The sequence below is a fragment of the Neodiprion lecontei genome, chromosome 1, assembly GCF_021901455.1.
Source record: "Neodiprion lecontei isolate iyNeoLeco1 chromosome 1, iyNeoLeco1.1, whole genome shotgun sequence".
Classification (NCBI taxonomy): Eukaryota; Metazoa; Arthropoda; class Insecta; order Hymenoptera; family Diprionidae; genus Neodiprion; species Neodiprion lecontei.
Genome location: NC_060260.1, coordinates 6999710 through 7014159, shown reverse-complemented (window position 1 = coordinate 7014159; position 14450 = coordinate 6999710). Strand labels below are relative to the sequence as shown.

Here is a 14450-nt window from a genome sequence, read left to right as displayed (position 1 = left end):
TATTCGCGAGCGAATAGCGAACGCATGAATACGAATATAAACGAAATAAGATAACGTGGTACGATAACGAAGGCTAGGTGAAAAAATGTTGAAAAAATATACGTGGAAGAAGGAGAAATTTGAAATTATCCCAAAAGCTTGACTCACCCTTTGGACGTTCTGGCGCTGGTTTGCGGAGGCCGTGAAGAGGGACGTCGCCTCCACGTTGGACAGTTTTATAGGCGAGCCTTTGCTCCAGGGGACTTAAAGGACTGGCGTCTTCGCGTCGACGGAAGACCAGAGTGGAGTCACTCTCGTAGCCGGACTCCTTCAGGGCACTGTGCGAGTAATTAATGGCTGTAATTGGCTATTATTGTTACCAATTGGTAATTCGAATGCGTATTAGATTACTTTTTAATTACGGTTTTCAGTTATTCACGGAAGCGTGTTACAAAAATAAATACTCACTGTGACATGTACGGTTTAGCTGTGTGGGTGCTGTGCTGCTCGAACGGCTGTAATCGAAATGATGAATTATTGTCCACCCGTAATTTGAAAAATCAGAATTTAAGTAAATTATTACGACAATCATAGACATGCGACGTGCATTGTTGTTATTTATATAGTATGGACTTCCGAAAAGACACACACACGTTTACGTATATATATATATATATTTTAGGCGTTATGAATGCACAGATGGATCGGGTGAAGAGACAATTTCGGTTACTGTAATTAATTGTAATCGAATATACAATTGTCTTCTCCACCCTGTATTATTATTGCACGTAATATGATGAGGTATACAGATGCACAAGGATGCACGTATAGATTGATTGATTATAATTCCATTTATTATACTTGACAGAAGAATAGGAGAAAGAGAGACAGAGAGAAACGAAAATTCCCATGCTTAACATCGAACTATAAGATATGAATGTGACACGTACGAACGGTGAACAATTAACCCATCGGGGTCGCACTTATTTGTCGTCCTATAATAAATACATGGTTTCTGGGGATCAGAATGACCCAGTGCAACCGGGAAGGGTTAAATGCACATGAAACAGATGAATGGTAAATGTATATTCGAGTATTGACGATGATGGATTTACCACAAAGCTACCGAACGTGAAAATGAGTAAAGGAAAAAAGTACGATGATGCCGGTCGAATCCAACGCACAGACGGGGAATCGTGAAAGCACCGCGTTCATCCATCACCCAAAAATACATCAACCGTATTATATTTCAGTGCGAAAACTGTTCGCTGGTTTCGTCCGGTCGCGAGAATACGGTGATTCCGTGCTTGGGGTCGTAATGCATGGAATGATCTTGATGGAAAAAACGTGAGTAGATGATCTGAGAGTAACGGATATAATAACAGAGAGATCGTGCCTAGGGAGACCGGTCTAACCCTCATTGTAAGTGCTGAAGAGGTGGTCTTAGCAGAAGAAGAAGAAGATGAAGAAGTTTGTGTCGGTGCCGCAGGTGGTCGAATGTTATGATTGGTGACGAAGGTGGATCGACAGGGTGACGAGAGGCATTGCTGCAGGCGATGATTGTCAAGGCTTGTCATTTGCCGGTATTGGGAAGCGAACGTGACGCGATCGGACTTCTCGGCGTTACGAGCTAGTCGAGTTGGTCTTTTGGCGCGGACGGTCGGCACTGCGACATGATTGTCTCTGCTGCGTCGATCCGGGATGACGAAGCTCCTGGACTTTCCGTCCGGCAGGCTGTTCGTCCTTCCAAGGATGATCGAGTCCCCGCGACTGGCCGTTTCCACGTCGCTGAACGCCGAGGGTGAAATCTTTCCTACCTCGCGGTGATCGTCGTTCCTCGATGGATGAAACTTAGCGCGATTCAGATCGAGTACCGACCTGGACCTGGACTCTGGCCTGATCGTGTCCCGTTCGCGCCTCGGTTTGGCGCATGGCTCGACTCGCCGCGGCTTCGTCGCGTCCGTTTCGCAATAAATCACCGGCTGACTGTCGGCCCGGGCGAATCTCCCTAGCGAAAGTTTTTCGGGGCTCCTTCGGCGCGGCTTAGACGCGATTCCGGGACGTTTCGGACCTGAAGTACTTGCTGATGATAAGACTCTTACGCTTTGTTCGCTGCCGTCGTCCGGACGAAGCTTCGCCTCCATGTAGGACAAGCTTAACGGCTGACGCGAGGAGGACTCGGACAGCCGGCGATGATGAAGGCTCGATTTTTCCGACCAACAACGGTCCCGGGGCGCAGAGACGTTTTCGTCCAACCACTTCAGAGGCCAGCGTGCGAGGTATCGAGGATGACGAACGAGACGGCGGACGTCGAAAACGGGCGTCGCGACGCCCCCGCAACGAAACACGAGACCCACACACAAACGTCAAACATCGATCGAAATATACACATTTACAATTTTACAGCGAAGATTGTCATCTCACTGCTGCTTTTTATTTGCACTTGACGGAAGTCAGTGAAGTGGAAAAAATGAAAAGTGAAAGTGCGTCGTGGTGCGGTGTGGCGGGGGTGGGGGGCAAGTTACAAATTGCTTTACTTTTTTGCCACCTTCTGCACGCAACGGGAACACAGTGATCTAAGTATGCATTGATTCATTCGGTGATTTTACTTGGGGACGATTTACGTTATACGATCATCACATGACAGGCTGACAATGAAAGATTATTTTATATTATGCTGCATGAGAGATGTGAGTTTGTATAACAGAGCCAATTAGTGAAATGCGTTTAAGACAATGTATAATAATTCGTTAGTCGATTCAGTATTATTCCCACCATCACCAAAATTATAAAACATCTAGACATATACGTATTGCTCAGTTTTGTTTTTCAACCGAACTGCGCAGCAGAATGCCGACGATGATCAGAGAAATGAAACAAAATTTAAATAGCGAGGCAAGGTAAGTGTAATAAATTCACCCAAAAGTTATAGACGTAAGGTGTGACGAGTTGTTAAACCCAGGAAAATTAACCTCGATCATTCACCCTAGTGTTCTACTTGTAGGAAGAATACCAGCGTTTTTTATTTTCAATCTTTCGAATCAAGTGAACAACTGTTCTTCAATTTCAAACCTGTGGTTTTCCACCAAAGTATTCAGAGGGTGAACGACGACGTCTCGGAGGATAAGATTGAAAAGAAGTCTGAACAAAGGAGGGATCTTATTTTTTTGCCATTTTTTCTTGAGGATAGGCTTAATCTACGCTAATATAAAAATCTCGTACCCCGTCAAATATGTCCATGACCTCGTCCCACCACTAGAAAAATAGAATAAAAAAATAGCGTTATATGCCAGGCGTTTTAGGCGCGCTAATATGCGTGTACCTAACGCTCTGGAGGGTACATCAAGATATTGCGCTTTTTCACGGTATACAATAACATCGATATAATGACTATTTGTTGCGATTGTAATACGTGTAATACAAAAGGGCACACGATCTACTCGCGGTATACAAGTATATGCATAAAATAAAAGTTATACATTCAGTCAGTTTCCGGCCGAACGCGTGCAAATGGAACAATTGATCGAACACGTTTGAATTCACCTTTATTCGACGTTTGATTTTTTTCTTGTTTTCCATTTCGTTTAATCTGCAATCGTATCTATACAAATACCGGCAAATTTCCGGTTACACTTAACGAACTACATGTTATCGCACTTTGTGCGATTAACCCATTTCCCATACGTTCGGGTGAAACGTGACGCGATTGAAATACGAAAATTATTCGAGGTATATTAATGGTAGAACGGGAATAACTACAAGCTGCACTACCGAAGCTGCTTAATGGAAATCGAAGGAGAGATAAAAACTAAAACAAAAAGAAACGAAAGTTGAATAAATACCTATGAAATAAAAAAAAATTTAACTTATTTTTTTAATCGTGTATATAGTATAGAGTGTGGATACGAATATAGCGACACTTTATGGCGATAGTAATTATACATGATAAATGAACGGTTAGGGAGTTGACTCGTGTATAAATATGCATAGTACAAACTGCGTAATATCTTGGACGAGGCAAATAATCTGCATTTTACTGCATAGATAATGAGATAATACAAAAATTGGCAAAGAAATTAAATTAACGATCAGTGATTTTAATATCATGTACTGGCAACATAAGTATAATAAATATTTGACGAATGTTTATATGTATATATTATATATACATATATACACATATTGTATTGATATTTGAAACTCTTTAGGCGACGTATTAATTACCTTACGTCTTGTCCAAGTTACGTACGTTGGCTGGAATTAGCAAAGCCATTTCAATACAAACTATATCACGTTCGATCACATGATGATATATGTTTGGGCATACCATATATAGAATTGAATCGTTAGCGGGAAGCTGATTCACAAACAATTGGGTAATTATTTTTGTACAATGTTGTTGTTGGTGTTATTTTTTTTCCTTCTTTTTTTTTTTTTTTTTTTTTCAACATCGTTTCGCAATTAGTGTAACATACAAACGTACATGTAGACGTAATGTCATATCGATATTATCCTACGGAAAATCAAGATGCTGATTATTCGATTGTTATATCATATCGAGGCGGCTCTTGTTGCGTGTTAAGTATCGTTAATCTGGATACATATTATACGCGTACAAAAGTTACAGCTTGCAAATGCACGAGCAGTGAAAAATCGGACAAAATATAACTATCCGAGCGATAGATATTAAGGCTCCCTTGTTTTTTCGCGGGTGATTCAAACAACCCTTCGACTGATGCGAACGAAGAAAACTTCATACTCGTGTATCAGGAATGTGAGAGAATAGAATTAACCCTGGTGACGCTAGTTTTCAGTTAGAAAATCGTTAGCCCAAGGATCGTTAACTCGCCTCGCTTTGATCCAACTATTTTTTTTTTTTTTTTGTTTCTTATATTTCTTACTCGTGTCGCAGGCGTGTGAAAATCAAGGGATGAGAATCAGAATGAAAGATAACGAAAAGCTGCCGAACTTACCTCCTTAGTTTCTTTGTCGGCTATCGAGGATCGGCCGGGTTCGTAATCCTCTATGCGTCCTGGCTGATTGCGATAAACTTCACCGGCGTGCTTGACTGTGGCTGGTCCGTTTCTGGAACGGATGTCACGATTTTTATTTATTCTTTATCGTCAAAATATTCGTCGAAACAAACTTTCGACACTTCGAGACCGATTGATTCTCACTTTCTGGGTATCGTTGATGTCGAAAAATCATTTTCCTTGTTCCTCTGTCTACGACGATTGTCCAACGTTGCACTTCGCTCGGTGTTACTTGCTCGCGGTTCCGGTTCGCTCAGATATCCACTCGCGCTTCCGTAACCATATCGGGTTCCTGAAATTTCATATGGATTTTTATTATAATTATTAGCCGTCACTTCTTCAGGCGTAGTTGTGATAGAAAATTTGATTTTTTAATTAGTCACAAACGATTTCGTTTTATTTATTTTTTTCCAAATCGAGATTAGAAGTAATCGAGGGGTTAAACACTGTTGTAATCTGGCGTACACTGTTTATTGTAATCTCAAGTATTCTTTGTAATCTTATGCATTTTCTGCTATCTTTTAGTAATCTCTTTGTAATCCTTGTATTCTGCGGTAATCTTCCATAATCCCTGTAACCTTTTGAAATCCATGCAATTTTCATACATTTTTACGATCCTTGCATTTTCTGTAACTGTTTGTAATCTTACTGTAATCCCTGAAATGTTTTGTAATGCTTGTAATCCGTGCAGTTTTTTTTTTTTGTAATCTTTGCAGTCTCTGTAATCGATTGTAATCTTTGGTAATTCTACTGTAATTTTTGCAATCTTTCTGTAATCCCTGTAATCAGTTTGTGATCTTTGTAATTGCAAACAGTGTACACCATTTTTGCACCGTGATTAACCTCTCGGAAGTTAAGTATTCGTGAGAATATTAGTTAATTGAGTTGATGTGTTCTCGTGAAGGTAAAATCTTAACGCTTACGTTAATTGTTCATTTATTTATTTGTTTCTTTTTTTTTTTTGTTCAACATATTTCCGAAAAGCAACGCTTCGAAAGTTACCAGAGTCGAAAAATTGCTTGTAAATTCCAAGGAACCTTTCTTCGTGGTCTTGTTTTACGGTCAGTAAGGTTTTCGTTCACTTTTCGAGAGCACGGGAGCGGAAGTTGAATATCGATTCGTATTAAGGTTCAGGGTTTAATATGGAGGAAAGCAATAAGTTACGCAATAAAACCTAGAAATAAAAATCGATTAGTAATTGGTATTGTAGAGGAGGTTAGGAAATAAGTAATTACATGAACGGTGCACAGTAACCGGTTTCACACAGTAATTCGTTCAGATCTTTATTGTTAATTTAACGGTTGAGCGAAGGGTTAATATATCGAACGATGAAGAGTGAACTTCCTCAAATTACAATTACGCGTAATGTTACGTATTTACAATATGAATATATTTGTACATCGAATGCTGGAAGAAATGTTTGTTAGATATTTATTATCATACGTAGAAACTGTGTAAAGGAAGACAGTGAAAATAGAAATTATTTTTTCCTCAACCAATCAAACGACTTATTAGTCTTTTGTTAAAAAATTAAACAACAATCATCGTGCATGTCACAATAACTATCTTTAACAGCGTCTCGATCACTGCGAGTAAATAATCACCTCTTCGTGGTTTGTAGCGAATGGTAATATAGTCTTCTGAAATAAAAATTTTTGGCCCATGTTAATCGAAATCAGATTTTATTTCTCATTGTGTGTATTATTTTCAATATTTTATCACGGCTGGTAAGCCACTAAATTAACCAACAAATATTTACAGATATAAATACAAGTATTAGGTAACTTTCGGGAAAACCGCTCCTGATTTGTAATCGTTGAAAATTTGGGGGATTTGTGAATCGCTAATCAATGAATAAGCGGTTAGAATTAAGCTTCTGCATTTCGCTGCAGAAGTAATAACAGATCAATTATAATCAACGAACTAACCGTCATTCTCGGCGCGGTGAAGAGAATCGTACATTTTCTTATACCACTTAGCCTGATTGTTTTCCTTAACTTCCTGAAATGGAAATGTAATCTTTATATCCATACATAAATACACATAGATTTTTCAATTAATACCACGGAAACTGTAATACGATGATTCAAGATCTTATTGTTGATTCATTCGCAAACATTGAATATTTATTAGATGCAGAAATTTACAGCTGAGCAGTGATTTCATCTTTTTCCGGAAAGTAACGAAATTTCAGAACTGCTTGAGCCGAGGCCAAAATCGTATTCCTTATTTTTCCATGGCATTACTGACTTACTGATCTCAAAACCAGCGGAATTCCCTCTTTGGTGATTGGTCCGATACCCTCAAATTTCCTGGGGCCAAGGTCCGCCATTTTTTTCGGCCGATCGTTCTCCGACTCCGGTTCACTCTCGTACTCTTTCTTAACTGTGTAAACTGGGCGAAGAATTGAAAACAGGCTTAGCAATCTCAGTCAATCCCATCGATCGATATCATAAGTATAATATGTGTTGAGATATATTTATAAGGGTGAGTAACACTTACGATTAGACGCGTGAATCGATCCTCCGAGGTTTGTCGTAAAAGTACCTCGCGTTGAAAAAAACTTGTCAAAAAAACAATATATGTATGGATTCCGACTTTACTCCACCTCCGACTCGACATATCAACGGTGATAAAACGATCGTAAAAAACGCGTAAAAATTTGGTCAAGGAATTGGCTTGAATGGCCGGAAAGTGAGTAACGCAACGTGGATGCAGTCGATGAATTAAACTTGACTGTCGTTTCACAATTTGACAAGCTCGTTCAGAGAAAAACGAAAAAGCTTCGCTTCGCCGGATAGCTTCGCAAATAACGACAAATATATTGAATCGTTATAGCTAATTAAGGGAATGAAAAATGTTTACAACCAGCTTATAATCCACTCACTTATTTCCCCCGGACTGATGACCGGCTTGTCGTCGTTTTTACTGGGCGGAGGGTGGTTGCCCTCTTCCAAATAAGCGGCCCCCTTGGGCAGTTGTCCCTCTGTAAAGAGAGCCTGAATTTGAGGAAACTGATCGTTGCAAGTATTATCGATCGATCGTGTTAGAAAGGATCGAGGAAAATCGGCAGTTCCTCTTTGCGGCCCGCGCCATTTTCATCCATCCCTGTAACATCGGTTATACTTCGTACCTCTGGCTTTCTGCAGCAAGGTGATTGTCGGATTTTGTGCCCGCGGTAAGCGTGGAAGACTGGCTAAGGTGTTCAACCCCTGACTCGGCGCCGAATGCGAATTCACGATACGCGTCGTTATCGTCTGCGACAGCACCTGGCTCGCCTCTTGTTTCTTGTACTCTTCACCCTCCCACGGGGGCGGCGCCTCCTCCGTCGAAGACTGTAATAAAGATGTAAAAAGTCCTTTTTTTACTAGAAAAAAACACCGATACGGAGAATAAACGTGAATATTAGACGGTGGGAATTTAGGGGTTGAAAAGTCCCGAAAGCGTCCAATACCGAATTATTCGCTCACCGTCGTTTTTCATTTTTTCTCGTTTTCTAACTTTCGACGCAGAAGAAGACGAGTCTCGTCGAACCTTAAAGCAGGGCTGCATCATCCGAGAAGAATTAAAAAAAATTTTAAAAACTCACCTGAGACTGAGGTTTGTTTTTTCGCCCTAAAACGGGGCTCTCGAAGGGTACAGGGCGAAATTCCTTTCGTTCAGCAACGGGGCTGGTGGTTGCACTGCTGGGAGTCCATACGGGAGGTATGCAAGCATCCTTGCCCGAGGTGGCGTCGGTTTCTTTGGTACGATCCGGGCTCGATTCCTTGTGAGGTTCGCTGCCGGGCGACCAAACTCCTGTCAGCAAAAGGAGGCAAGATTTTTTAGGATTCAGCTGGGGTATAATTCGCCCTTGGCGAGGGTTCAAAGCATTGCTCAATAAGAGCTTGGCGAAGCTTTCTCTCTGTTTTTTTACCTTACGGTAGCGAGCCGTTGATTTATCACTGAAATTCGTTCATGGTTCTTATTGTTATTCCCCTAGGGGCAGGGAGAGAGAGAGAGAGAGAATTCTGTTTTGAAAAAATGACAGCACGAGCTGCGGGATATAAATGGTGGACAGCGGGAAAAGCACGATAATAAAAAAGAAAAGAAAGAAAATCACACTCGGTGATGAATTACGTGTATGTATAATAAACCCGCGGTATAACCGAGTGTCGGGATTTCCTGGCACAGAACTACTCAATGACTCACACCACGCTCGTATTTCTCTCGCCTGCCAAATCAGGGTTACACATATAGGTATGTACAACCGGCCAGAGTAATACAATTATGTAATTCCACCTCACATTTACTAACCAAGCTGTAGGTATATACATTTGAATTTTTCTGTTACGTGACTGAACCAGAAGACTGAAGCTGTATTGGCGCAGAGTAGACGCAAACGGATGCAGTTAATGATACAAGTTGAAATTACACTGCTGGAAGACTGGCAAATTTGGTTGGAACAATCGACGAGCACCAAAGTTTGCAGACACAAAAGATGAACGGTACAATAGATTTGGAAGAGGCACAGAGTGACGCTGGTTAATTTTTATTTCGACTCGAACGTCTTTCAAACCATGACAAAATTCAAGTTTTCAGAGTTAAATACGGGTAGATGAAATAACGAAGGACATATTTTCACACGTGCACCGGGAACGTCGCGGTATGTTTCAATGTTTACAAAGATGGTGCCTGCATGCATGTCTGACGAAACAAACACTGCTCGGTATTTAAGATATTGGAGAGACTGTATATTAGACAGAGAAATAATTGAAAGAAATTTGGAAAAGATTGTAACAGGAGTCAGAAAAATTACAAATCCCGAGGTCTCAGATTTTATTCAAGAATTACGTTGAAAGTGGAAGACTGTAAGTATTAGTTACGAATCAGTCACAGCCGTGTCTTAGTTAAGGCAAACATTTACATCGTATTCTCTACTCGATTAGATTTACTTTATTACCCTTTTTTTTATACACATGCAAACTTATACTCGGACTGATGCATTCTAGAAACATCGTCTTTTACACACTGCAGGGTGCAGAGTGTGGGTTAATTCGTGTCAAGAAAGATTTCAACAATCACAGCTGCTGTCTCTCAGCGTGAAGAGAACTGGAGAAAATATTTCCTTTAACTTTCTCCATCCAGACTACGATAAGTTTGAAATTGTTTTACAACCAATAATCGGTAATTTGTTGACAACAAAGTTGCTCTTCTGATTTGTCTCAATAATCACGAGCAGAACATTTTCGCGAATCAGTGACTTTTGTACCATAACAATGAATTATATTCAGGTTTGAAAATTATTCTGCCAGAGTAAAAATTGGCGGCAAACGTAAAATTCATTGTAAGTCTCAGTGTGGAGTTGTGTAAAAATATTTTTTCAAGTTGCATGTTAATACAAAAAAAAAAAGTATTCATCGAGGACGTCACAAAGTTCACGTGACTATACGACGCGTTGCAATATAAAAAATCGTATTATACGCATATGCCGTATAATGTGTACATAAAATGACAACATCGACACACTTCAAAAAAAAAAAAGAAAAAAAAAAAAAAAACACAAAGTACGCAGGATTTACCTGGTTTAGTTGCAGTCGCTTTAAACGAAGGTGCGAACATGTTGTTTTCTGTAACGACGAAATAAGCACTTTAAAAAATGCAGTTTTCTTTACACGTAATCGACTAACAAACAAAAAAAAATGAATAAAATAAAATAAAATAAAATAAAAAACCTACTACTATAACACAACGTAGGCTGCAATTTATATTTAAATCTCAGAATCGGCGTCGTTTCGACGTATGTTTTTCTCTTTCTCTTTAGGCACTCGTATGTATAATCGTATCGCAATATACAAGCGCGAATATGATTACTATACCTATTTAAAGATTTCCAAGGCAACGAAACGAGATGTTGTAAAAACAAGTCGGTGGAAAAAGCGCGTTTATTTATTCAATCCAAACAATAGATGCAGAAGATCGCGCTCTTCGAATAAATTTTTTCTCAAAACATTTCTAATCTTAAATTATAGAGTCTGGCGAAATCGGTAGACCCACAAATCATAAATCGGGCGTTACGCTATCAGATTATTTGTTAAAATCAACTGTTAATTGTTGAACCCCGTAGATTTGAGGAAAACTAAAATTGCGTGCGTGCAAAAAAACCACCAAAATTTCTCCCTTATTGCGGATATTTTGAGAAGCTGATATTTCAGAGAAAATCCGTGACAGTTTTTCCTTTCGAAATTGCTCCCGCGGACTTGAATAAACCGAAAGACTACGCGAGTCGAGGTCTTTCAAGACGTTGAAAAGAAAAATGAAAGAGGAAGTGGAAAAGGTTAGTAAAGACCGGAGGCAAAGCGCCGCTGCTGTTTGTAACACGCCGCTGTTTTCTGGTGTTCATTAATATAGAACCGTGGCTGATGAGGGCCGCAGCTCAGAGGCGAGCTTTGCTAGGCTCGTTTTCTTACGTTAGTCATCAGATTTGGCCAGAGTTCCAGATCTCCGAGCCTAGAATACGAAAGCGAACAGGTGCCGCAGATGGAGACTCCGCGGGGAAATACGATCCGCATTTACAATTTAACCGGAAGCCGCCCGTTCCGTTGTGTATTTGCAAAATTAATTTCATACTCTTGCATATAATTACTCAGCTCTCACGGTAAATTGTTTACTCTTCGCTAGTTCCATACCTTTTTTTTTCCCGCCAATTTCCTACATTGTATAATAAATAAAAATCACCAGATACGTGGTGCAAAAATTAATGAATATTTAATTTTAATTAAGAAACTGCAATCGTTTAAGAGCTAGAACATCAAGTATATTAATCAACGAAATATTTCTATTTCTTCATGATATTCAAAAAAATGAGACAATAATTGTCAAAATGAGCTTCGAATCTTGTTTCTCATTTACGAATAAAAAAACATTCTCATAGTACTTTGGAAATAATTTTTGCAATATTGATAGCATAGGTTTGCGACGATGATTTTGTTTTCCTTTTTTTTTTTCTTCCTCTTCTATAATTCTTTACGGCAACCACTCACTTTTGTTTTCCAACATAGTATCACGACTTTTAGATTTACTAAAATATTACGCCTAGTTTCCAGGAAGTTTCGTGTTCACGTCGCGACGTCGGCTCGCTTGTGCAAGCTCAAAACATATCGCGAAGGCTGGTTCGTCGTCCGAACCGACCGATGGATGAGAACTGGGCGTCGCAACCGTGTTCCGCGCGTCTTGAACCCCACCGATTTCCACAACCGGAGCCAAAACCAACCACCTCGCTCATTTTTAGGGATTAGCTTTCCGACCAAACTTCCGGACCAATTTCGCTTATATTCCTGTGTCTCGAACTGGGGCAAAAATGCAGGAGAAGTTTTTAAAGTCAGACCTTGAAATACCCGTATACTCGATTGATTTCATCAAACAAATTCATCTCTCTCCCGATTGATCAGCTAAAAGGAATCACCCTTTAGATATTTTATCTTCATTTCTCACCATTCACCGAAGCTGTGTTTAAAAAAAATATTTCACGTTAAATTTTTATAACGGTGCTTTGATTTCCTTAACCTCTGCAAGTTCAGAAGTATATTACATGTATGAATATACATACATATTACGTATATATAAGTATATATATATATATATGTCAACGGTACGTGATTTCTAGGCATCGCGTTATCAGGCCCCCTGCTACAAATTATTATGCAACGTGGCGTTATGGTCTCGTGTTTATGACTCGAGCACGCCAGGCTGCCATGCAGCTATACGGAGTAAATATATGTCGTTTATATACTATGCAATAAGATATACGTTTCTCGCTGAGGTAGGTAGCGAAAATAGAACGCTTCCTGATTTTGCGCTTGTTTATATTTTATTTCCTTATTTATTCTTTTGTCTTACTAATTGCTTAACATTAGGTAACACTTATGTACTGATAGAGTTACGTATTCGGCAAGTTCAGTATCGTTTCTGATAAGCGTATCTAGAGTATAAAAATAAAAAAAAAAGAAGAAAATAACAAGAACAACTTGATACCGTAAAAAGCCAAACCAAGTTACAACGAAACAGTTGTTTTAAAACGACACGCAATATACAAACCTGTAAATATTTTAAGTGGTAACCTTTTGTAATTCTCAGCTTGTAATTCGTTTAGATAATTTTCTGATGTTCACTGAATTCTTCGGATGCAAACATGATTTATGGTTTGATGAAAGCACAACGCGCTTGTTTATCATCACCCTACAGGTAATTGCGTTAATTTATTTATTTTATTTAATTTTTTTTTATTGAATAATCAGAAAATTATCGACCGTCGAATTATTACAAGATGGATCGATCCGAACGCACCTTCACCAAGCAGGAATCCTTTTCCAAATTTCAAAGCCTTATCAATCTCGTGCAGGAGGTCAGTCGCATTGTCTTTTCCTCGAGCTGCTGCAATACCATAGCCACACATTCGTTAACTACAAAGCATGCCCATAATGCGATAATAAATAACTCTGCCATGCATTATCTGCTAAGTGATGTTAGTCGTTAATTACAAGCGAGTGCCGGTTGATTTGCAGTGGCTAAAAAATTAGAGGATAGTATTAAAAAAAAAACAAAAAAACAAGAAAACTAGTCTACGAGGTTATCTGGATAATGAAAAAGTTGTGTACATGTCAGTCGAATTAGTAACATGATCTGCTGTCGTCAATTATCGATAATTAATGAATAGAATGGCGTGAAGTGGAGACGGAATAGTTCGAATTTTATAGATTCGTGAAACTGACAGTTATGCGATAATGGCGGCCTGACGATAGACGCAAAAAGAAGAAACGGACTATGAATCGAAACAAAAACTTTATCGATACACTCCTGGTGTACGGAGTGCATGTAATATAATTTACATCGACACCGGCGGTCTTTTGCCTTAGATACGCCGTATCGTTTGCGTCGCGACGTCTGCAGCAACGTCGGTGTTGCAACGCTCAGAAATAGCCGAATTGAAAGACGTCGACGAGGACGGTGGCGGCATCGTAGCCGTTTCGTTGGTTATACGGAGTCTGCGGTGACGTCGGTTTGTTGGCCTATTTTTTTCCCTACCTCCAGAGGTTTAATTTTAGTCGAAAACTCTGCGTTATGAATCAGCATTCTAAACCAGCGGTAATTTTAAAATTACCAACAGTTACATGAAAATAAACTGAAATATACATGAATATATATATAAATGTAGTTTTTTTCACACAGCTATATATGTGAATAAAATAGTGCAGTTGCCTGGCTACGATGATATCATCGGTGAAAAAGTTTCACACTCGTTGCGCAATTCAAACGCAGAAAGCTTTAGCTTCTTTACTGCTAGAAGATGTAAACACAATAAAATTTTGAAGAATGACATATTTATGCATGATGTATGTGTATACCTAATACTGGATAATATGAATGAAGGAAACCGAGTTTATGCTAAAACGAAACAAA

The 14450-nt window shown here is 39.3% G+C and overlaps 1 protein-coding gene across 4 annotated transcripts in view; it reads right to left on the bottom strand.

Annotated features, from left to right (window-relative positions):
* Nucleotides 1-14450, bottom strand: part of LOC107225152 — an 89304-nt gene that overhangs the window by 23719 nt on the left and 51135 nt on the right. For all 4 annotated transcript variants that reach the window (XM_046742697.1, XM_046742700.1, XM_046742712.1 and 1 more), the window contains 13 exons: nucleotides 10574-10621; nucleotides 8602-8810; nucleotides 8146-8347; nucleotides 7900-7998; nucleotides 7267-7406; nucleotides 6941-7013; nucleotides 6617-6652; nucleotides 5157-5304; nucleotides 4953-5064; nucleotides 3202-3234; nucleotides 2082-2237; nucleotides 448-494; nucleotides 148-317 (listed from right to left, as the gene is read on the bottom strand). In XM_046742697.1, the coding sequence (XP_046598653.1) occupies nucleotides 148-317; nucleotides 448-494; nucleotides 2082-2237; nucleotides 3202-3234; nucleotides 4953-5064; nucleotides 5157-5304; nucleotides 6617-6652; nucleotides 6941-7013; nucleotides 7267-7406; nucleotides 7900-7998; nucleotides 8146-8347; nucleotides 8602-8810; nucleotides 10574-10621 (1473 nt within the window). The remainder of the gene's footprint in view (nucleotides 1-147; nucleotides 318-447; nucleotides 495-2081; nucleotides 2238-3201; nucleotides 3235-4952; nucleotides 5065-5156; nucleotides 5305-6616; nucleotides 6653-6940; nucleotides 7014-7266; nucleotides 7407-7899; nucleotides 7999-8145; nucleotides 8348-8601; nucleotides 8811-10573; nucleotides 10622-14450) is intronic.